Genomic DNA, 24,438 nt, shown 5'->3' with positions numbered 1-24,438 from the left:
TAGCAATGATGTTACAATTGGGGGTATAGGTACTGTACTCGGGTTTAATGTTCTTGAAGTTTTAGAAAAGAAGAAAACACATATTGGAAGTAATTTGCCAAAGTTTCACCCGTTTGATACAATTAATGTTCACTGTAATATAGCTGATGGTATGTTTGTTAAAGATATTATGGAATTAAAGATATTATGGAATGTATGTTAAAGATGGAATTATAGCATCATTTAAAACAGATGCTGAGTTTAAACATAGTATTATTTATGAGCCTACTTATCCATTATTTTTCCCTATATCTAAAGACAAGGTTGACAATTTTGAGATAATTATAACAGATGAGAATGATAGTTTAATTAATTTTGGTGGTTGTCAAACAACTGTACTTTTACAAACTAAGATTTTCTTAAATAAATAGGAAGATGTGTTCTATTAAAGGTCGTATGTTTAGTGTTCGTTACAGTGAATTAAAGAATTTAAATATCGATGATGTATTAACAAAGAAACAACTTAGCGATAAACCTAAGAAAATTAAAAAGGTAAAGGAATGGATTTAACTTTAACTACTGCACAAATCAAAAAGATTAAGAAAGAACATATGGGTGGTTTTATTTTTACAATTTCAGCCATTTTAGCAGCTTTAGGTGCAGTCGGTTCATTAGCAGGGGGGTGCAGCAGCGATTACTAAAACTGTACTTGATGCTAGGAAAAACAAACAAGAATTAGAAGAACAAAAAGGCACAATAAGGTTATGGAAAAAAACAAGGAACAGGTATATCAAAGAAGTCAAAAAACTAAAACCATTGACGAACTTCGATATACATAGTTTGGTTAAAGAATTAAAGATAAAACGATTTAGAGGTGTATTTATGAGTGATGAACTTCCCAAAAACCTTATATAAATGAGTGTGGTGTAGTTAATTTTGATAAATCAGAAAACATTGGCACTCATTGGATATGTTATTGGAAAGGTAGCAATAAAAAGTTCGTGTTTGATTCGTATGGTAGTGCTCCCCCTGAACAACTAGTACAATATCTTGGTATTGAAAACTTATTTTACAATGATGAGCGAATACAAGACTTTAATTCAGTTATAAGTGGTCATCTTTGTATTAAGGTCTTAAACTTTCTAAATCAGGGGTATTCTTTTAACGATGTTATCTATATGATTTAAAATGATTAAATATTATTAGGTTTAAGTACTTTTATAGTTTATATATAAAAAATGTTTTTGTTTAAGATAAGTGTGGATTAATATATACAATAATTTTTACATTATTTTGAGGACATTTTTCTTACAATAAATAAGCACGGATATTTTTGGTAATGTTAAAGATAAAAAAGATGTTTCAAACGTTAATATTAGTGAGAATCAGCTGCAACTGTTAAGAGATTTAGATAACGTTGTTAAGAAAGAACTTGAAAGATACAAAAGAGAAATTTATTATGTACATCAAAATTTAATAAGTCGTACAAATTTTAAATCTGAACTAAAAAAAATGTCACAACAAATTATAGATCATGGATTGATTTTACACAGAAAAGAATAGTTAATATAGATAATGGTATTGATCAACAAGATGCTGTTACATTAAACCAACTCGAGTCAGTGAAAAGTGATATTAATAACCAATTAGAAAGTAATGGACACAAATTTGAAGATGTACTAAAATCATTACAAGACATACATATAAAGAAAGGTAATATTGAGTTTTTAAAAGGTGAATATATGAAATAATTTAATAAGACCAATAATAATGTTGCTATTCTATTTAAAGCAAAAATTCCTGTTTCAGAATTTAATCAATATAAGTCAGAAATATCATCCCTATTAAATACACTTACAACAAAAGAAGATTTCCAAATGATGAAGAAGGATAGTTTTAATTTAATTATGCAAAAACAAACTATATATTTATTATGGCGATTGAGAACTAGAAATGTTCCAGATCCAATTTTCAGAATATTTAATCTTTCTAGTGGTTAAAAGTTTCTCTACAATGGAAAAATAATGCGTACGGAATTAAGTTTGGATAGATACTTTCTAAATATATTTTTGAGCGATACTTTAATGGTAAATTTTCCTTTAAACATTAAAAAGGGTGATATAATTATGTTTCAAGCACATAAAAGTTCAGCTATGGAAGAAGGACAATTATTACAAGTTATTATGTATATAGAAAGAGAACCTTAATGATTTTCTTTTAATAAATAATGATGTAAGTGTAAGAAATCAACAAGTGCACTGAAAGGTACCATTAGAGTAGAACAAACAAAGAATGGGAGATATGTTAAGAAAGGTATATGTGTTGTATGTGGTACTAATAAATCCCAATTCGTTAAAAAGCCTGATTGACTAGAAGAAGGTATAGGTATTAGAGAAGACATTATAGAAGTAATTCATAAACCAGCAACGAAAAACTATCCTAGACTAAGTGTTGTGATTAAAGGTATTGATGATCTTTGGCAAGCTGATCTTGTAGAAATAAATAGTGGAGTACTTAAAGGTATTTCCAAAATCAATAAAGGGTACAAGTTACTACTAACAATAATAGACGTGTTACCGAAATATGCATTTGCTGTTTCTGTTAAAGATAAGAGTGGGAAGAATGGTACAGAAGCATTTGAATCAGTGTTAAAAGTAAGATAACCCAACAATTTACAAACAGATCAAGGGAGAGTTTTACAATTAAGAATTTGAAGATTTGATGGGAAAAAACAATATTAATGATTACTCAACATATAGTGGAAAAAAAGCTTCTGTTGTTGAAGGATTGAACAAAACACTTAAACAAAATATGTGGAAGAAATTTACTGTTCAAGGTAATTATAAGTGGTTAAAATATTGCAAGGTTTGGTTGATGAATATAATAACAAAGTACATAGAACAATTGGTGTGAAACCTGTAGAAGTGAATAAGAAAAATGATCATGAGATATTGAAAAAAAGTATTTATGAAAGAATATAAGGCTGTTAAGTTAACGTATAAGATTGGTGATTATGTTCGTATAAGTAAAATTAAAGGTTTGTTTGAGAAAGGTTATAAACCAAATTGGTCAGCAGAAGTGTTTGTTATTAATTAGGTTATACCATCTAATCCACCAACATATAAAATTAAAGATTTAAACAATGAAGAAATAAGAGGAAGATTTTATGAACCAGAATTATTAAAAACTAAATATGAGGATGAGTATTTGGTGGAAAAAATATTGAGAAAGAAAGGTAATAAGGTGTTTCTTAAATGATTAGGGTTTGATGATTCACATAATAGTTGGATAGATAAGAATAATGTAATATTATAAATGTTATGTTTTATGGTTTAATAATTCACATAATAATTAAATAATATAATATTATAAATGTTATATTTTATGGTTAATTAATTCACATAATAATTAAATAAATAAAAGTAATATAATATTATAAATGTTATATTTTATGGTTAGGGTTTAATAATTCACATAATAGTTTGATAGATAAGGAAAATATTGTAGTGTAAATTTAATGTGTTTAACTTTTATGAATATTTTCATAAAAGGTAATAAAGTGTTTGTTAAATGGTTAGGGTTTAATAATTCACATAATAGTTAAATAAAAGTAATATAATATTATAAATTTTATAATTTATGGTTATTCCATAAAAGATAATTGGATAAGAAGGTGAGTGATGAATATGAATATAATAGTGATGATTATGATGAGTGGGATTATGAAATGATTTAGTTTTTATAATATTAATAGTGACTTTGATTGGGTGATCCCATAAAAGTCGTATAGGAAGACAACACATTAATATATGTAGAAAATGACAGGGGTGTACAAATATTAGCAGTTGTCTTAGGAAAATGAGTATGCTAATGTTGGTATATATAACATGAAAAAATATTATGAAAATGATCTAAAAATTTGGTGAATATAAAAAACGATACAGTATTTTTCTATATAAATGAAATGAGTATATATAATGTTAATTTTACTGGTGAGGAGATGAAGGAGATGTCGATTACAAAACTAAAACTAATATGTAAAGTCAAAAAAATCCATGACTATAGTTCTTTAAATAAGAGTGAATTAATCAAAAAAATCGAACAATATCAAAATGAACCAGATGAATTCAAAGTTATATACACAATGAAAGCAAATGAACTAAAAAAAACATTGTAAATGGAAGAGGATAAAAGGTTATTCCAGATTAAGAAGGACTGAACTTACTGATCTTATTAAACAACATTAAGATGAACATAACAGATCACAAATTAGAAATATATTTCCATTTAAACAAGATGTTTTTGAAGAATCGAAACCACAACGAATACCAATTAAAGTAGAAACAAAGGAAACAACAATACAGAAACGATTACAAACTATAACAAATGAAAACATAGGAGGATATAAAGATCCGGTGAAGTTTTTAAATACAAGTGGGAAAGTTGTTATTAACAAAATCAAGGAAGAATTAAAGCACCACCCACTTAAAGTCAACCTTGTATTCATTTGTGATTATATTAAAGATAAAGAAGTACAAGAACGCAATTTTAAAGCTATGAATAAAAGAATATTACAATCAAGTGACCTAGATGAATAAATAACCCATGCTAAACAAAAACTATGTAGAGAGATGGAGGAATTTCAAGGTAGAGGATCAGGATGGTCATTACATCAAATTAAACATTTAGAAATCAGACTAAATAAATATGTACCATTGAGAGCTTCTTCCTATATTGACCTTCCTAAACCAATTAAAGATAAGAAAGCAATAGTTAATGTGCAAAATAAAGATAATAAATGTTTCTTGTATTCTATTGCAAGTTATTTAAAACCTATAAACCGCCAATCACATCCCCAACAACCTTCACATTATACAGAAATTGTGGATGAATTACAAAAGAAGTATTTTAATAGTATTGAATTTCCCGTACAGTTAAAAGATATAGTAAAGTTTGAAAAGAGAAGTAACATATCCATTAACGTGTATAGCTATGATGATGAATATAATATATACCAACTTCAAATCACAAAAGATATTCAGGACAAACACGTCAATTTATTATATGTGAAAGATGAAAATAACGATCATTTTTGCTGGATAAAGGATCTATCGAGATTAATAAGAAGTCAAGTAACAAAGCATAAGGAGAAATTGTACTTCTGTGATAGACGTTTAACGAGGCACTTTCGAAATGAGAAGCAGTTGCAAAACCATGAGCTATATTGTAAAGAGCATGAGGCTGTTAGAATAGAACTTCCAAAACCATACGACAATCAAATAGAATTTCAAAACTATAATCGGTTATTAAGAGTTCCATTTGTGATAATGGCTGACTTTGAATGTATCTTATGTAAGTTAAAAATAGAGCATAATTGTAGTAAAACAGTAAAATATCAAAAGCATGAACCAATGAGTTTTTGTTACTATGTCAAATATTCAAATGGGAACAACAAAAGTCCTGTTAGTTATATTGGTTTAGATGCTGCAAAGGTGTTTGTGGTGAAGTTAAAACAAGAAGCAATAAAAATAAAGAAAATATATAAAAATTTGAAATGACCCCGCTTAGTGAGGAGGAAATAGAAGCTTATAACAGTTCGGATACTTGTCATATATGTGAAAAAAACTTGAATGACTTACCACCAGCTGTTGAGAAAAAATAAGTATATTAAAGGGGAAAATACAATTCGCTAAAGATAATGATAGCATGATTGAAAAGCAAGAAGAATAGAAACATGAAGTAGGAAAATGTTTGAAGGAGATAAATAAAAATTAAGCAAAAATAAGAGATCATGATCATTTAACTGGAATGTTTAGAGGTGCAGCTCACAGTTATTGTAACTTAAGCTGTCGAAATCCTAATTTTATTCCAGTATTTATTCACAACTTAAGTGGTTATGATACTCACCTGTTTGTTAAAGAAATTGCTTATGATAAGAATGAAATAAAACTAATTGCAAATAATGAGGAAAAATATATAACATACTCAAAATATGTGAAGGTTGATAAAAAGAGTGGGGTCCATTTACGATTTCTATATTCATTTAGGTTTATGTCAAGGAGTTTAGCAGAACTAGCAAATAACCTTACAAAAGAACAATATAGAGAAACGTCAAAGTACTTCCCTAATGATTTGTTAGATTTAGTAATTAAAAAAGGTGTGTAACCATATGATCATATTTACTCAATTGGAATATTAGAAGAAACAAAACTACCTTCAAAAGAAATGTTCTTTAATAAACTTACTAAAACCCACATGAGTGATGAAGATTATGAGCATGCGGAAAATATTTGGAAGTCATTCAATATTAAAAATTTAGGAGAATATACAGAACTTTATAACAAGACAGATGTATTAATATTAGCTGATGTATTTGAAAGTTTTACAGATGTGTGTTTAAAAGCATATGGTTTAGATCCTGCTTGGTATTTCACTGCTCCTGGTTTATCGTGTAATTCAATGTTAAAGATGATTAAGATCAAACTAGAAATGTTAACTGACTATGACAAAATAATTTTAGAAAAAGGTATAAAAGGTGGAATTTCACAATGTAGTAAGAGATATGTAAAAACAAATAATAAGTATACGAAAAATTATAACAAAGTATTTAGCTTATCTAGATGCAAATAATCTATATGGATGGGCTATGAGTCAGTATATGCCTTACAAAGACTTTAAATGGGTTCAATCTTACATAAACATAATGAATATTCCAGATGATTCAGAAACTGGCTACATATTAGAAGTTGATTCAGAATATCCAAAATACTTACATGAAAACATTCAGATCTACCATTAGCTCCAGAAAGTATGTGTCCACCAGGATCGAAACATTCAAAATTATTAACAACGCTTTACAATAAAGAAAGATGTGTTATTCATTACAGAAACTTAAAACTATATATGTCACTTGGGATGATATTAAAGAAAATTCACAGAGTATTGGAGTTCAAGCAATCAAACTGGTTAAAGGAATATATTGATCTAAATACAAATATGAGAACAAGAGTTAAGAATGATTTCGAGAAAGATTTTTACAAGTTAATGAACAATAGCGTATTTGGTAAAACAATGGAAAACATTAGAAAGAGACCATCTATTACCTTAAAATGTGATCCAAGAGGGTGGAAAAGTTAATAGCGAAACCGAACTTTGATTATAGAACAATATTTACTGAAGATTTGTGTGTGATACATATGAAAAAAGAAAAATTGACCTTCAAAAAACCTATATGTGCTGGTATGAGTGTGCTAGATTTGTCAAAACTATTAATGTATGACTTCCATTTCAACATAATGAAACCTAAATACGATATCGATATAGACTTATGTTACATGGATACTGTTAGTTTTATATATGAAATTGATACAGATGACTTCTACAAAGACTTAAAGGAAATGGTTGATCTATTTGATACAAGTGAATATGTAAAGGATAATCAATATGGAATACCACTAGTAGACAAAAAAGTATTAGGAAAGATGAAGGATGAAAACAATGGTAAAATAATGACAGAGTTTATTGGGTTAAGATCAAAGATGTATGATTTTAGGGTTGAAGATAAAGAGAAGAAAAAAGCAAAAGGAATAACGAAATGTGTAATAGCAAAAGAGTTACAATTTAATGATTATAAGTGAACCCTACTCAATGATACGAAAACATACTAAAATATAAATCTAATTCGAAGTTGTAAGCATGATGTGTATACCATAGCTGTAAATAAGTTACTATTAGATTCAAGTGATGACAAAAGATATATACTAGAGGGTGGTGTAAGTACATTAACTTGGGGGCATTATAAGATATAGTTCAAATGTATTTATGTGTAGTTTAGTTTTAGGTCATATTTAATTAACTTTTATGGGTACTGTAGTTGATAGGTGTTAGTGAGTAATTATGTATAGTTTAGTTTTAAGTAAAATTTAATTAACTTTTATGTGTGGTGTAGTTGATAGGTGTTAGTGAGTAATTATGTGTACTTTAGTTTTAGGTAAAATTTAATTAACTTTTATGTGTGGTGTAGTTGATAGGTGTTAGTGAGTAATTATGTGTAGTTTAGTTTTAGGTAAAATTTAATTAACTTTTATGTATGGTGTAGTTGTTAGGTGTTAGTGAATAATTATGTGTAGTTTAGTTTTAGGTAAAATTTAATTAACTTTTATGTGTGGTGTAGATGATAGGTGTTAGTGAGTAATTAAGTGTAGTTTAATTTTAGATAAAATTTATATTTTTAAGTCATAAAAGTTGCTTTTGTAATTTTATCCTTAATCCTAGGCAACCAGTAATACATGAAAATAATTGTTTTGTAGTCTAGTACTTATATCCTGTTTACATTTCCTAAATACATTCTTAAATAGTGAAGATGTTTGATTTTTATAATTTTATCCTTAGACATAGACAACCAGTAACGCGTTAGAAAAAGAATTATAAGAAAATAGAAACCGTTTACCGTTTGAATTTTTAAAATCGTTGAATATTTGGTGGTTATAACAAAATCAAAAATTCGGGAATTTTTTACGGGTTTATTTTTGAATTTTCGGGAAAATGTTATTCTTTTGAAAAGTCTCAGAATTGTGTGTTGATTATGCTAGTATTTTTCATTTTTTAAAACTGACAAATTACCAGAGTTACAAAAATTTAAAATCGTATCCTTAAAGATAGACAACCAGTTATGCATCAGAAAAATCACGTCTTTAATTTTATTATGAGACCCGTTTCTATTTTCAAAATATATCTATAAATAAGGATAATATTAAGCATTTTTCATTTTCCCCTGAAATTCCAAAGGTTATGCAATTCCGCAAGACTTGCCCTGGAGTTATGCAACCCGCAATACACACATGGGGTATTCAAAAATGTAATCAGATTGCCAAAATATTCAATAGGAACCAAGATATTGATAATCTTATTACTACTATATTTTGAATTTCCCGGCTAGATGAAACAAAGAAAGAAAAGTATCCTTGCTACACTAGCGCATGCATGTGGCACGTTTTGGAACTAAATACTGACTCTGTCGACAAGGATACTCACGGCGAAGATGCATTCGCTTGAATTCTGATCGTTACGAGAGAAAAGTTGAGCGATGAATGCTGCGCTCGAGCTATGCTTAGCTGTTAATCCAATGTTATCTATATGGGAGGCGAAGAATACAACGTCGATACTTCGCTGTTAGTCATTTCCTCTCTGTTTCTATTGCACAAACCTCTCTGTCTTTCAGAGTTAAGTTGTGTTGGGTTGTATAAATACAGGGGGTAAAATGCTAAATTCGTTATTTTTTATCCGATTTTGGTAATTCAAACAACATTTAAAAGAGTATGTGTCAGAGTTTAAAATGCAATTGTTCATTCTTGTTAAATGTTGTTAGATTTAGTGATTTTTTGCTTTTATAATTAGATTTAGTGATTTTTTATTTTTGTAACTAGAATTTAGTGATTTTTTGTAACCAGATTTAGTGATTTTTTGTAACTAGATTTAGTGATTTTTGTTACTAGATTCAGTGATTTTTGAACCAGATTTAGTGATTTTTTGTAACCAGATTTAGTATTTCTTTATTTTTGTAACTAGATTTCGTGATTTTTTTGTAACTAGATTTAGTGACTTTTTTATTTTTGTAACTAGATTTAATGATTTTCTGCAACAAGATTTAGTGATTTTTTTGCAGTCAAAACCGTTTATAAGCAGATTTAGTGACTTTTTATAACCAGATTTAGTGATTTTTGAAGTCAAAACGGGTTATAACCGGATTTAATGATTTTTTTGTAATCAGATTTAGTGATTTTTTTGTTTTTGTAACCAAATTTAGTGATGTTTTGAAGGCAAAACTGGTTATAACCAGATTTAGTGATTTTTTGTAACTAGATTTAGTGGTAGAATGTAGTAGAAGTTATTAACAGTGAGATAGAAGTTATTTGATATGTGATAGAAGTTATTTGGCAGAGAGGAAGTGCGCTAGAAATTATTAGGAGGGTAGATTAGAATTATTAGAATTGGTTAAAAGCTTTTGGGGGTGTGCTAGAAGTTATTGGGGATGATGAGGTGGCACAGAATCCCCATCCCACCCCTACTTATATATATATATATATATATATATATATATATATATATATATATATTTAACAATAGTATGGTTTTAATGTTGGTGTCAACATTCCGTATGTAGTGCTAATTCTCGACTTAAGCTTCTCTAGGTACTGAGGCTATGTTCGCTGACTATGCGAATAAAACTTTACCCATTCAATGGGGTTTGTTGTTAAAATTTCAGTGATCTTAAAAAGAAAATGAGCCTAAGTCTTGCACGTAGGTGCCGAAAATTTTAAAATTGTTAAAATTCTTTCCTCTCGATGTTTCAAAAGCATCATGAGAAAAAAGTTTCCACTTCAAGGGGGAATACATTTTTTTCAGAGTGAAATGCCAACATCCTCCCGTCAATACGCACACTGGGAAAAATAAACTCCTTAGTCTATATTACTAACAATTTAGTAGTTCGTACTTAACATTAAAATCGAAAATATGTCCAGATTATTCATTTCCTAGGTGTTTGAGAATTCTGAAATAAAAACGGTAATCCGTTAGCGACTTTAGAAGGTATGACTTCTTCTGAAGAAAGACAGAATTAAATTAATTCGAAAATCAGTATATGTAAACAAACAGGAGTAGACAAATTTATTAAAAAATAAAATAAAAGCACCCAGTGCGATTCGAACCACGTTCAAAAAATTTGAATTCCATCCGAAAGAAGGAACTAAAGAGCAACAACTATTGAAACACCGTGATGAACAACCTCTCAGTTCGATTGATACTGGTGGAACTCCTTAAAACCCTATTTCTTTACTTACGGTTTTTTTTTCGGAATAAAATGTTTCGATGATTTCTTTAAATATGTAAATATGTAAAAAAATAAAGTTTTCTACATTTGCCAAGGTATTATTTTTTTGCGAAACTAGCATTATATTAAGAAATAAAATGTACCTGGATATTACAACATTTAAGAAGATGTGCTGTGATTGCTTCACGAGTCTCTTTTCCTTATTATTTTCCCTGTTTTAGCTTCGAATGCGTTGTTGCCAAATTCACAATACTAAAGGACTAAGGGAACAATTCATATGTGGAATTATACGTTGAAAATTTGTATATGTAGCGTGCATTCTAAAATCTCTTTCTGGTTCATTCTTTAAGAGTGAAGAACCTACGCAATTTATTTCAAAACAATTTGATGTGGTTGATTTTAAAACTATAGCATTGCAAACAGGTGGGAATAAAGACCAAAGTAAAGATATTAGTAAATTTGGATATTGTGAAGAGGAAAGTATTTCTTTATAAAGTTCCAAAGATTTGTTCCTAGAACAAAATAGAAACTTAGATGGTAGAGATTGCGCCGAAAAGAATTGTTTTAATGTGTGTGAATTTAATTGTGCATATAAGAGATGCAGAACTCATTGAAATGCAGAACTATATCATGAAACAAGGAAATATATTAAAATGAAAAAATGCATGATATTAGTTGTAGTAGAAAAAGATCGCATTTTAAATGAAAGAACAGAGAGAAATAGTGTTGTAGATTTTTTTAGAAACTGTAGCTTACGATATAATTTGTTATGCAGCATTCGTACCATATGCAGCATTTGAATTTCCTTTCAATTTTGAAGTATATTAATAAATAATAATTGTAGGGAACATGATGCTGCTACAGCATTCCTATAACAATAACTATATCTTAAAATCGCTACAATCATTATGTATAAAGGTAGCCCGTTGAAATGTTTCGTGCTGAAAGCTAAAACTGAAATTTTTCTTACTCAATATGATATTTTCCAGTGGATTGAACACACTGTCTAAATTTGTTAAAATTGAAGACATGAAGTTCAGAACATCCAAATTCCGCCAGTTTACTTTTGTGATTTTAGAAGAAAAACAAGAATATTATACGTGGCATGCTATTCTGTTTAGCTGAATCTATTTAGTATTTTTTAAAAGATATTGATTTGGATTTACGTGTTATTCAAGTAAATAGCCCTTAAACCGTTGATGTCAGCATAAAAAAACAGAACACGCAAAATACGAAGGAAAGGGGTAGACTTGGGATGTTAGGGAATTCAGGTCTTCAATTGTCTCTCATCACATCTTGGCCTAGTTCAAAAGAAGACATTTGTGATATGAGTATTATTACTTGTATGTTTTATGTGCTTCCACAACTCCAAAGTGTAAATTAGGATGTGGTAAAGTAAGCAAGTAATTATATATCATTTGTTTGGATACTCATAAGAGTTTCATTTACAAAAGAGATGACGTTTGTAAGACCGCATTACACTTAACCTTTCATGATTATTGTAATGCAGATGAAAGTGACTACACTGCCTTCGGGTGCCGATTTCATAAAGTGGCATCTCTTTTTCTAACGTATATACTTGTTAACAACTAAAGAGTCTTCGAGAAGAAAATTTTCATATCTCCTTATGTAGGCCAACTTGAGTTAAGGACCTTTGCACCTGTAGTGAATACGCAGTTAGTTTCAGCCGTTTGACTATCCCTTTCACTCTCTCTCTGTCTCTCTGGTACAAAACTTTCTCTTCTGTCTACAGATTGTTTAACAAGATGCAAGTGAAATAAATGTGCTCTTGTCTACCATTGTTTGTATAAAAAAGAGGAATGTTTTGTTTGCTTTCAAGTGTGTGTGTGTGTTTCAGTTGACATTCAACAGAGATGGAAATATGCAGATATATAACCGTGTAATATTTTTGTTTCTTTATTATTATTCGTTATTCAAACTACATTAAAAACTAAAATGAATTTATATCTTTAAATTTTACGTCCCGTGATTATGCCGGCTAAACTGGAGGCGGCGGTGATGATAAGAAATGGAGAAAATAGCGGAATGAACAAAGTGGGAAGAAAAGTGAGAACTTTGAGAAAATCATGCACATAGTGTTAGTCCACCACACAGGTCACTTGGAGATGTTGAAAAGTTAATTTAACAGCAATATTGATACTTAAATATTTCGTATAAGTTGTGCATAACGCGGTAAAATGTGGATGGTTTTGAAGTGTTATGAACAATTAAATAATCATAACACTTTTATATAAAGTGTATCATTAACTTATATATACAACACTCTTTAAAAAGTAAAAGAAACTTGTTAAACTTTGTTTCTCGTAACTCAAGGTGGATACCTATAATTGCCAACATACTACATTAAGCCGGTTTGAAGATCATAAATTACCAATTTAATTTCTGAAAGTTGTGTCCATATAAATATATTTTTGGCTATTTCTTTTTGAATACCGGCTGAAACAATTAAAAACACGTTAAAGAAAGTTTTGTTACTCGAAAGGAGTCCCTAGAATTCTTGTGGGCGCTCTTTATTTGTGATTAATTGACATTTGGAGCATTGTTGTTATGTATAGTATGCTACGTAATGTAAATACTTAAATATGCTTTCGGATGGTTTGATGTGTTGTTATACAAATGACATTTCAGGTATGTAATTACGTATAGTGTTGAAGTTTTAGGCATAAGTTACCTTTGAATTTAAACGCCATGAACTTGTGTTTGATTATGTTGTTTTGAGCATATATTTCGGTTATGTTCTTTTCGTATCTCAAATAGTGATCTGCATATACGAAACGTGGCCAAAATAAAAAAGTGGCAGGCACAGTTCTATGTACTTATCTTTATTATTTGATATTTCGGTTTCCTAATGCAATTTTCACACCTAATAACAAGATGTTTTGATCTTGCCTGATTGCTTAACGAAGAAAATATATAACATTATAATTCTGATGTTGAAAATATACTAATCTACAATTGATAAATCTCATAAATCTCAATACTTCCAGTGTGGGACTGACACATTTGTGATGGCAAGAGGTATCATTATTAGTTATTTTAGTAGGGTACATGTTCTATAAAGGTATCCAAGAAAGTTCTCTCGCTTTTCGCTCACCACATTCGAACATCGATATCAGACCTAAGATGTAGCTGGAAGATCAAAACTAGTTCTCGTCAGCATCCACGACCTTCTGTGAACGTTCTGGAAGGTCAAGGATTCCATTGGCGTAGAATTTGAGGAGCCGTGAAGCGAAGAATGTATCAAGTGCATTTAGGATCTCTAGCGTTGTCCTGTAATAGGATGGCCGCTTTGTGATTCAAAGTGCTGGCTCCAGAGTTTTGAGCTTTTTTGCACACGGCTCAACTGCTGACAGTACATAGTTGCATTTATGTTTTGACTAACTTGTGGCAGCTAACATTACACGATGTCCTTCCTCAGACGAGACAGCCAAGCAACACATGTGTCTGCTCTCGTTACCTTCTAGCCCGGAGGAAAATCATTTCGGAATCATCGACCCACGTGTAGTGCTTTCCAAGTTGATGGTGCTGCTTCTGAATGGGTCCTTCACTTACTCCCACTGAATTGTAGTCCAAGTTCCTCACATGTCTGGAAAATCTTAGCCTCAATTGCTGTCTGAATATCTTCATTTTGTACATGTGTTGGTTTTCGAGTGTTTCGTCACAGTATTTAAACTTGTTGAACCATCACTGCACCCTCCAAGCAATGACGACACCCTTACCAAAGGCCTGTAATATCTTCCGTCCGGATGCAGTGGCATTTTACCACAGTTTGAACTCCTACAGCACACACTCAATTATAACGCTCTGTAGATGTCCTATGCTCACTAACCTTACGCAAGTTTTCCATGTAGCAACTGCCACAATTAGGTAGTATGTTGGATATACCTACACCAATTGACCTTCTCCTTATCTCCGTTTGCTTTGAACTCAAGGTATGAGGAACTATTAAACACAGACCTCCACAGAAAACGACATAACGTTTTTGGTTACCTTTATAGTTCCTTTCATAGTGATTGCAGGTCCTTCTTCTTCTTTGTCTGACCTGTACGGAGAAGGAAAGAAATAGTAAGGTAGATACTGTTATGCAAATGTATATATACTGAGTGGAACATTTATCTTGATGCATTCTTGTAATATGAATACCAATGGGCATAAAACGTTAAAGTGTTTCTTATATATATATATATATATATATATATATATATATATATATATATATATATATAGATAGATAGATAGATAGATAGATAGATAGATAGATAGATAGATAGATAGATATATTGACAGAGGAACTTTATTTAAGTGAAGATGTAACACAACAAAATTAGGAGTGTTATCTACCAAATATAAAGCTGAACTTTTTGAAATCAATAGTCAGGTTATTTCATTATTCAAATCTACATGTAATACGTGAGCGTTTTCTCCACACGTATTATGCAACGCTTCAAGCTATGGATACTACAGTATTAAAACATTGAAAAGTAACGTAAGCTTTGACGGTTACAAAACAGCAATTACTCAATATCATGGTCGAATAACGCTCATACAAAATACCATGATGCAGAATACTAGCCACTTTTATTATATGCCGTATTTCGAACAATGAGAAATACATTTACAAGGCATCGATTATTTTTTTTTCTTAAATCATCATTTCGAAATTGTTTCAATAGTGTTTAGAAACGTTTCATATCCAACAACAAGATGATTTTCGAATATCATAATGCTGTTTCAGCAATTTGATATATCAAATAATTACAAATATTTGGAGAAAATAATCAAATTTAATAATTTGTTTATTTTGGCGTATTTGCAGAAACTCTTCTAAAACACTTTTCAATTTCCTATGCTTTTTCACTTTACAATAATACTTTTTGACATGTAAATACGAAGATCTCTCGAAGTTTCATTACTGAATGTAGTTTTTTTAAAATTTAAATAACCCCACAATGGTTTAAAATATGATAATAGAGAGAAACGAAACATACCATTCATACGTATCGAAATCCTTCTGTCCTATTGAAACGTACTTATCTAAGGAATTTTCTTTTAATAAAGTCTTCTGAAGAATGTTAGGTTTTCTATCAGATATATTAGTCCCCATTCATTCAAAATCTGTCATCTAATGATTATTTACCATTAGGTAAAAAGTACTCCGGAGGTGAATCCCCATTAATGCAGACATATTTTAGGTTATTGCAGCATATGTTGATTATCACGGAAGCTTTAAACCAAATAACCTGATGTGTTTGAACAATATTACGAAATATAATGTTTCAAATAATTTTGAATTAAAAAGTAAAATGGTGATGCATTTCTTCTCAAATACTACTTTTCTGTTATGTAACTTTGAAGTATAGCTCCCACTAGGAAAGGTCGCAACAACATAGAGCTGAGTTATATTTTACTCTTTTTCAGATACACCATAGAGAAAATGCAAGGAACAAGGTTATATGCAGTGAGTACCAAATTTTATTAGATCTGAAATACTGATAGAGTTGTCGCCATACGAATAATATGACATATTTCTAAATATATATCCCTTTATCATAGTAGATACATTTTTATATATGTTATTTCTTATTGAAGAATGTATGTAAAACATACTCGTACATTTAAAAGGCGATGTCCATTTATTCAATGGAAAGGTTTAGTTGGCAATGCCATTACATTCATTTGACTTTCGCGACGTAAATAGAAAATCATTTTGCACCGCTGTGCATTGTTATATTTATTTGGCCTCTTGAAGTAATAAATCACGTGACACATTGAAATACGAAGTAGATTTTCTTCAGTAAGGGTCTAACTCAATTCACATATATAGAGTAGTATAAGTGACCCGAAGTCTTAATAAATGATTTTCATACGGAAAATGAAGTGATATTAGAAACGCAGATAAATGGCAAAATGTATATTTACGGGGATTGCTAAGTTTATTTAAGTACATATGGCAATATTGAATTCCTATCTTCCCAGGACAAATTATCTTCATTCCCAAATAATAGTAAATATTATTTGATGCAATTAGATCAATTATACATTGGTAAATGTCCGGTTCTTGTATGTCAGTGGTTAATGAATTCTTGTTGTACGTTTTGTCTTCAATTTCCTCTAAGTACAAAAATTGTAAATTAGTGTTACGTAAAATTTCTAGTTAAGGTGTTGCTTAGCTTTTCAATAATACCATAATCAATACCTACAACAATCAGTCGCTAAATATATTATAATATTTGTGTGATTTTTTAGTGCTGCAAACACTAGTTTCCCTTTATATAATTAGTTTTATTCTTTTTTTGTTAGCAGGTAGATTTTTTTCGTTACGACAAATTAGTTTTCAAACAATCTGAAAAATGAATTTTGTTTCATAAACTTTACGACACACATTATTTTGTTAAAACATTTTGATTCAAAACTTTTATTTACATTTATTTTAATATGGTACTCAGATTTTGAGCAACCATTTGTTTTCAGATATCTATGTTTCAGATTTTTTTCAATGTAACAAAAACTTAATTTAGTTTATAGTTCTCAAATTTTCAAAAGGGGACTGCGATAAAGTGGATGCTTATATAATGTGTTATTGAATCCTAAATAATTAAAATTTGTACTGTAGATATTAAAATTTCTACTGTAGTATTAAATATTGACAAACACATAAAATAATTAAAGGTAAATATTTTATGTATCTGCATTCGGTACGCCGTTACTTTCCAGTTAGTAACGGATACAGAAGAAGAATGTGTGGTGCCATTGTATTCTCTTGAGCACCGTGCAAAATGTGGATTATATGACATCGTGGCTTGCTCTCTGGTCATACATAAGATGAAAATGGGGCTGGTTATTGTTCTTCGCCTCGGTTATGATCGGAAGTAAAGTTTTGGTGGTAAAAATTAATATGCTCTTGAATATTATTTTCTTATCAAGTTTTCTTATATCCATAAGGTACTGTTACTGAATTGTATCGTATTAATCGAAGATTCGTAATTAAAACTCTATTTATTTTCTACTTCTTTCTTAAGGAAATTATGGTCCGGTGTCCTGAAAGTTTTATATGGGGTATTGTGAAATATTTATCTCGGGGCTGATTTAGAATCATTTCTTCTAGGATTTATCAATTGGCTTTAGTTGTAGTTAATTGCAAATCATTGCATAAAAATTGTAGTTTGTTGTATCAATGAGTTGGCTTCATTCTTCCGCTTTAGATCCTCTAAATACGAATTTCTTGATGTATAAGTAAATTTCAAAATCAGCTATTTCTTTCGTAAGAAGCCAAACATTCCATGTCAATAAATTAATATTCAAAGGTAGTTGTGTAAATACTACATAGTGAGTGCCGAAATATAATACTCTTTGGTTATTGTTTTTAAACTATATTTAAATATTTTCAATTGGAACTGTGTAGTGCTGAAAGTCCCGGGAATGATATTAGAATTTCGCGTTTCAACTGGAATGCTTTCTTCATATGCCAAACAAACATAATATACTTTTTACAGAAAGAAAAAGTAATTCTTGTGTTTTTGAACCTGTCAGTTTTTGATTCAGTTCTTTTGAATCATAAATTATAGTGGTATATCTGAAATTGCTTCGCATACCAAATTGTTCTCATATTTAATTCAAGGACAGTTTTGCTAGACTAGGACATGTAGTATTCATAATTCTATTATATGCACATAGGGTAATTCCGTTATATGGTTGCTCTGTACGAATACGTTGTTACGTTTCTTCTTCTGTGACATAGCTGGTTGTTCTACCAGAGGTTTCAAGTTTGAATTCAGATACGTCTTTATTTATTCAAGCAATAATCTGCACATCTACGTTTCAGAACAACCATTATAATATCGTAATCCCAAATTTCGTATACTTCAGTGACTTGACGTCCAAGTTGTACAGCTTTTCGAGTTTGGAATTACATCTAACGAGGGAACCTATCCAAGTGTAACTCTGACTTTGAGTCGAGACTATGGCCGTTGGATACCTTGTCCCTAAAGAACATAACACTAAAAAGAATACATCCTCGATCGCAAACGTTGCGAAGATATAAGCGTGAAAATTTAGAAATTGTGCTCCATACTATACATTACAAAGTCAGATTCCGGGTCAGATTTTTCGGAAACGGTCGGGTAAGAAAACTCAGCGAATACATATCAAAATTTTTGTGTGGAGCCCAGCACCTTTTGAATGAAAAATTTGTGTCCCTGGGGCACTCGCTGGGTCCCAGGCGGGGTCCAACTCAAAATTTGCAAGTGGAACCGGGGGTCAAGTAACATATTGTATGAAAGCTATTGTTAAATAAAAGAAGATAGAACAAATCTCACTCTCTACGATACCCTGAGGAAACGCGAAACTGGTCAAAATGTTAATACAAAAAATGAACTGAAATGAAATCTTTGAGTTTTATGTCAAATGGTTATGCCGGTTAGGCTAAAGGAGACGGCGATGATGAGTAATGAATGAAATGGTGGAATGAAGGAATTTAGAGGAAACGGGAGAATCCCGAGGAAATCCACCCACATGGTGTTTGTCCACGACAAAATTTACTTGGCGGCGGATAGGATCGAACCCAGGACGCTAAGCACCAGAGATGAACGCACTACCACTGAGCCACCGCGGCCCCCAAAATGTCAATCAGAAAATCTATGGCCATGCTTCTAAATCCATTAAGATACTACAATAACAAAACAGAAAAGCAAGTTCAAAAGTGCAAGATATTAAAGTAAAGCAAATTGCTGCAGAGTTTCTCTCTCAAAAGCACCCTCCGATATATTTTATTTCTGCACCATTATTCCAGTTTTCTCCAACCCCACTCCTCTCCAAGTTGCCTCACAGTTTCAGATCAGTAATTTACCATCATATTTCTCGTTCAGCAAATCCCCCCATAAAAAATTCACAGTGCAATCTGTGAATTTGGGGTCCCGATGCCCGAAGCACATACCGTGTGACGATGTGCAGACTCTTTTTAATTATTTAGCTCGTTTTATTCCACCATAATGTAGAGATCTGCTCACGCTAATTCTGTAGCGGATGTCACAAAGAAATATACTTAAATTACACCATTATTTTCATGGGAAAAGGTGGTTTTGATCTAGGGGAATGACAACATTATTTATAAAAAGTAAGTTTATTACATAACTAAAATGGTAATATATAACAACATTTGATTTAGTGATTCAACAAAAGAAATGGAATATCTGATAGTTCATTTGATAGATTGATACCTTAACTTATATATATTGATTGACACGCTAGAGACTGAAATATTAAGTTAGAAGAAACGGAAGATGAAACACAAGTATGTGACAACAGTTCTTAATCTTGAAAGTTTTATGGTAGGTACACAATTCATTTTGAAGTACCGCATGACATCTCTAAACTTGAATTTTATGATGCAACAAGGGATTATACATACCTTATGGTAGTATTCTTGTAACTCTTAGAAACTTTGACGATGATTCTGTCTGGTCACAACCGACGTCTCGAACCTCAGCACCTTTGCACCGGAACTTGTGAACTTCTCCGTCTCTGCACACCCGTTTGAGACCTTGAGGTTCTTTTATATTATTCTCGAGGGTCACACCCAAGCCTCACATCCGTCAGTACATCCGTTTTATCATCTCCACAAATATGGAAACTTATTGCTCTTTTGCATTCTGATTGGCTCTTAGAGACTGCCGCACCCAAAATACGTGGCGTGACACACATGTACATACGTGTACTGTCACAGCCGGAAGAATTAAATAGCGTGATCTCTAGATTTATCTATAGATTCATATCTATATAACTAATTTCAACATATTAATGCGGTGTCACGTTGCCAAAATCATGATTATGTATCCTGTAGGATGACTTATGAGTAATCTTCGACAAGTAAACTTCCTACAAAATTGCGCAGCAAAAGCAACATTAGTCACTTTCAGAAAGTTTTACGTATTTCCTGTTTCTGTTGCTAGCTTGTAGCAAGTCAAGAGAGAGAAAATGTCTTTTATAATGCATATTAATCCAAAATAGCCTTCTCAATTCCTTCAATAAAGAGCAATGTAACCATATTTTTGAACTCAGCGTCACAACCGTTGCCTTTTGACCTTCTCACCCTACACGACTGTTCCAATTGACAATGTATCCTTTCTCTTCTAGGACACGGAATCCAATGGTCATGGTTATTCTATAGTCCATTGATCATTCGAAGTCACACTTATACTTGGATAAGATCCGTTGTGCGACTCTGTCAGAGACTGCATGAATTTGCTTTACTTCAATACGTTTCACTTTTAAACGTGTTGTTCTGTTTCCTTATTGTCGGAACTTCACGGATTTAGAAGCGGGCCATAGATTTTCTGATGTAGGTTGTGTTGACATTTTGAGCAGTTGCCCGTTTGTAGAGGGTTATCGTAGAGAGTAGAGATTTGTTCTATCTTCTTTTATTTAGCAATAGCTTTCATACAGTATGCAACTTGACCCCCGGTTCCATTTGCAAATTTTGAGTTGGACCCCGCCTGGAACCCTGCGAGTGCCCCGGGGACAGAAATTTTTCATTCAAAAGGTACTGGGTTTCACACACAAATTTGATATGTATTCGCTGAGTTTCCTTACCCTACCGTTTCCGAAAACTCTGACCCGGAATCTGACTTTGTAATGTATAGTGTGGAGCTCAATTTCTAAATTTTCACGTTTATATCTCCGCAACGTTTGCGATCGAGGATGTATCCTTTTTCGTGTTATGTTTTTCAGGGACATTGTATCCAACGGCCATAGTCTCGACTCGAAGTCAGAGTTACACATGGATAGGTTCCCTCGTAAGTGATTTTCAAGCGTAGGTTGGTGTCAGAATGGTTGCATGAAAGATCTTGATTTAATACATTGATATATGTAGTACAAAGCAGAAAGATCAGCTTCCTATTGGTTTGAAGTACAAGCAAAAATCGGAAATACTTGTTGTTGTTAATATCCTTAAATTGATTAATCTATTGATATATTTAGTGAAAGGTATTCCTTGAAATTCTGCATGATGGATATGTGGATCCTCTAATGGGTACCGTCCACAATTATATGAAAGGATACTAAATAACAATGCCCATGTATATAATTACTTCGTTCTCAATGTCATTTGTCCCATGATAGAATTTAATGGCTATGAAATATCTGCCATAGAAAACTACTTCTTGAATCAATTATACCTTGTTGGTACAGATATGTGTGTTTTAATAAGATATTAATATTGGATTAGATCTTAACAGTTTATGTGGTTTGTACTTTCACATTTTATAAACTTTTTATCCAAGAATCCGTAATAACGCCATTTTACACTATGTTCTTTCGCAGTGAAAATTAGTGATTCTCTTTTAACTTTCATAGAGTAGCTGATCACGGTCTGTGTGGAAACACTGCCATCAATTGTGAAAATTTAAACGTTGAATTTCATAAGCATGTTTTTTTTTGTCCGAATTTATAGTATTCGTCTAAATCAAAACCATCAATTAGATGTCCTTTCTTCTTATGGCATGCATAATTTCATGTACTTCTGATTTCTATTGGTGCGCAAGTTAGAGAAGTGGTTGATTATCTTGATGCCGGTATTCAATTGTAGTAAGGATGTTGTTGGTGTCAGATTTCGAAGAACTTCAACATTAAACAATATTGTAGGAACTTGATATTGGCATACTCTCCAGGATTTCTATGGCTTATGATCGTTTGCGCTTTGAAACTGACCATAAAAGATAAAAACGGCTAGACAAGGTATACTTATGTCTTGCCTGCACACAGTATGTCGCAATTTCTTCTCCAAAACTAATGGTTTTGTCATATTCTTTTGTATAAATTCACGATCTTCTGTTTTTCGTTTATTTTCATTTTATCAGTGCCATAATAACGGATGGCCGGTAGCCTTCCAAATACTTTCGATTTACGATAGTATTGAAAATGATTATGAAAATATCCCTTCATTGTTGGTACATGAAACACTGGATAATTTACGTACTGTAATGGTACTAAACTTTAATGGATTTTTAAATATAAATTGAAGCTTTTCATGCTTAAAAATCTCTTTTTTGTTCCGGACGGTCTGTTTTATTTCGTGCTAAACATCATAGACTGTGAAATTGTATCCTATATAATTAATATTCTTGATGTGAGAATAAATGTGCTGTATATATCTAAGGAATGCACTGTTTTGTTCTTCTCGAGAAATGTGTTCAAACTTTCTTCTAATTTCCAGCGATTTTCGCGACTCAGTCTTCAATGCAGTTGTACGTACATGTTGGGCAAAGAATAAATTACTTTACGAGTGAACACGTAATCACCAAATATAGTACCTTGAGACCTTCAATGTCATAAAACATAACCATGGCCTTCTTTGTATGCAATATCAATGGACCTTCATGTTTTACTGTTGTTGTACTAGGCGCCGTATAACAATAATAGGACGGCGTGTCTATAACAAATATTAAATAGTATGTAAACATTATGTTGTCCTCAACTGTAGAAACAATAAATACATACACATTAGCAACAATGTTTCACCATCTTGCATACCCATTTGCCTTTATGATATGGTAATGTAAAATTTATTTGTATAGTTTACTTCACCGTTAAATTCTAGATTACACTAAAAGCACATCTCAGCATTTATATTGTTGCATGTTGATTTCTGAAAATATTTGACATACATTGTCCGACAGTCTATGGTATTTGTCATGATGACCACTTTTCTTTTGAGAAAGCAGGCGCTAGTGATGCAATAATATCGTACTGATTGTTGAGCCCAGTAAAATTATTTGCAGTTTTGTATTCACCACCTGAACTTTTATATGGGATATCTTCGTCTGGAAAACTTGCATATAATGTAGGGGTGTGCAATTTGGAACAGTGAGTGGGCCAATCACAGAGCTCTAAATGGCGTCGCGGGCCTCACTTTAAGTATATCATTTTTACGACAATTGAATAGTATTTTTATTAAATGATGGAACATGCTCATCGTAATTTACATCACAATAACACAAAACAACTGTTACACTGGTAACAAAAATGTTCACTCGCTAAAGAAAAGCAGAATAATGTATGTAAAACTTTGAAGGTACATCTGGCAATCCTTATAGCGAAGGAAATTTACCCCAAGTATCTGATCTTGCCAACTGCCTGTTTTCAGGGCGTTACTACGTTTCACATTGTGTGATAGATGGAAAATTTCCAGTTCACTCGTAACAGGTTTTGTAAATATATATATATATATATATATATATATATATATATATATATATATATATATATATATATATATATATATATAAGTCTAAAATGAGAGTCGCCAGAAAATCCTCAAGTTCGTCAGATTACATAACTGACGCAGATGAATATGGTGTCTAGAATAATGTGCAAGATAGACCAAAGAAACGAAACACCCAGGAGCAAATTCTAATACGTCCATATAAAATGTTTAAAATTAATCTCGGGATTGGATTTTGCACTGTGTAGGAAGTCAGTTTCTGGAAATTGTAGTTAAAACGTTTAACGTAGTTGTGGAATTTATAGTTTAATCCAAGAGAGGAGATTTTGCGCTACCTTGTCGAAAAGATGTCGTGTGGGTCCTGTATCAGATAAAACTTCCAGTGCTTATAGGC

The 24,438-nt window shown here is 31.4% G+C and overlaps 1 protein-coding gene across 1 annotated transcript in view; it reads left to right on the top strand.

The window, feature by feature from the left end:
* Nucleotides 1-24,438, top strand: part of LOC145685402 (uncharacterized) — an 83,240-nt gene that overhangs the window by 22,493 nt on the left and 36,309 nt on the right. The window contains exon 2 of the mRNA XM_081757797.1: nt 16,247-16,286. Within this exon, the coding sequence (XP_081613923.1) occupies nt 16,247-16,286 (40 nt within the window). The remainder of the gene's footprint in view (nt 1-16,246; nt 16,287-24,438) is intronic.

Source organism: Thermobia domestica, chromosome 5 (genome assembly GCF_964235325.1).
Source record: "Thermobia domestica chromosome 5, izTheDome1.hap1.1, whole genome shotgun sequence".
In the NCBI taxonomy this organism is placed as follows: domain Eukaryota; kingdom Metazoa; phylum Arthropoda; class Insecta; order Zygentoma; family Lepismatidae; genus Thermobia; species Thermobia domestica.
Note: the sequence above shows the minus strand (reverse complement) of the source record. Positions and strands in the feature narration are given on the sequence as shown.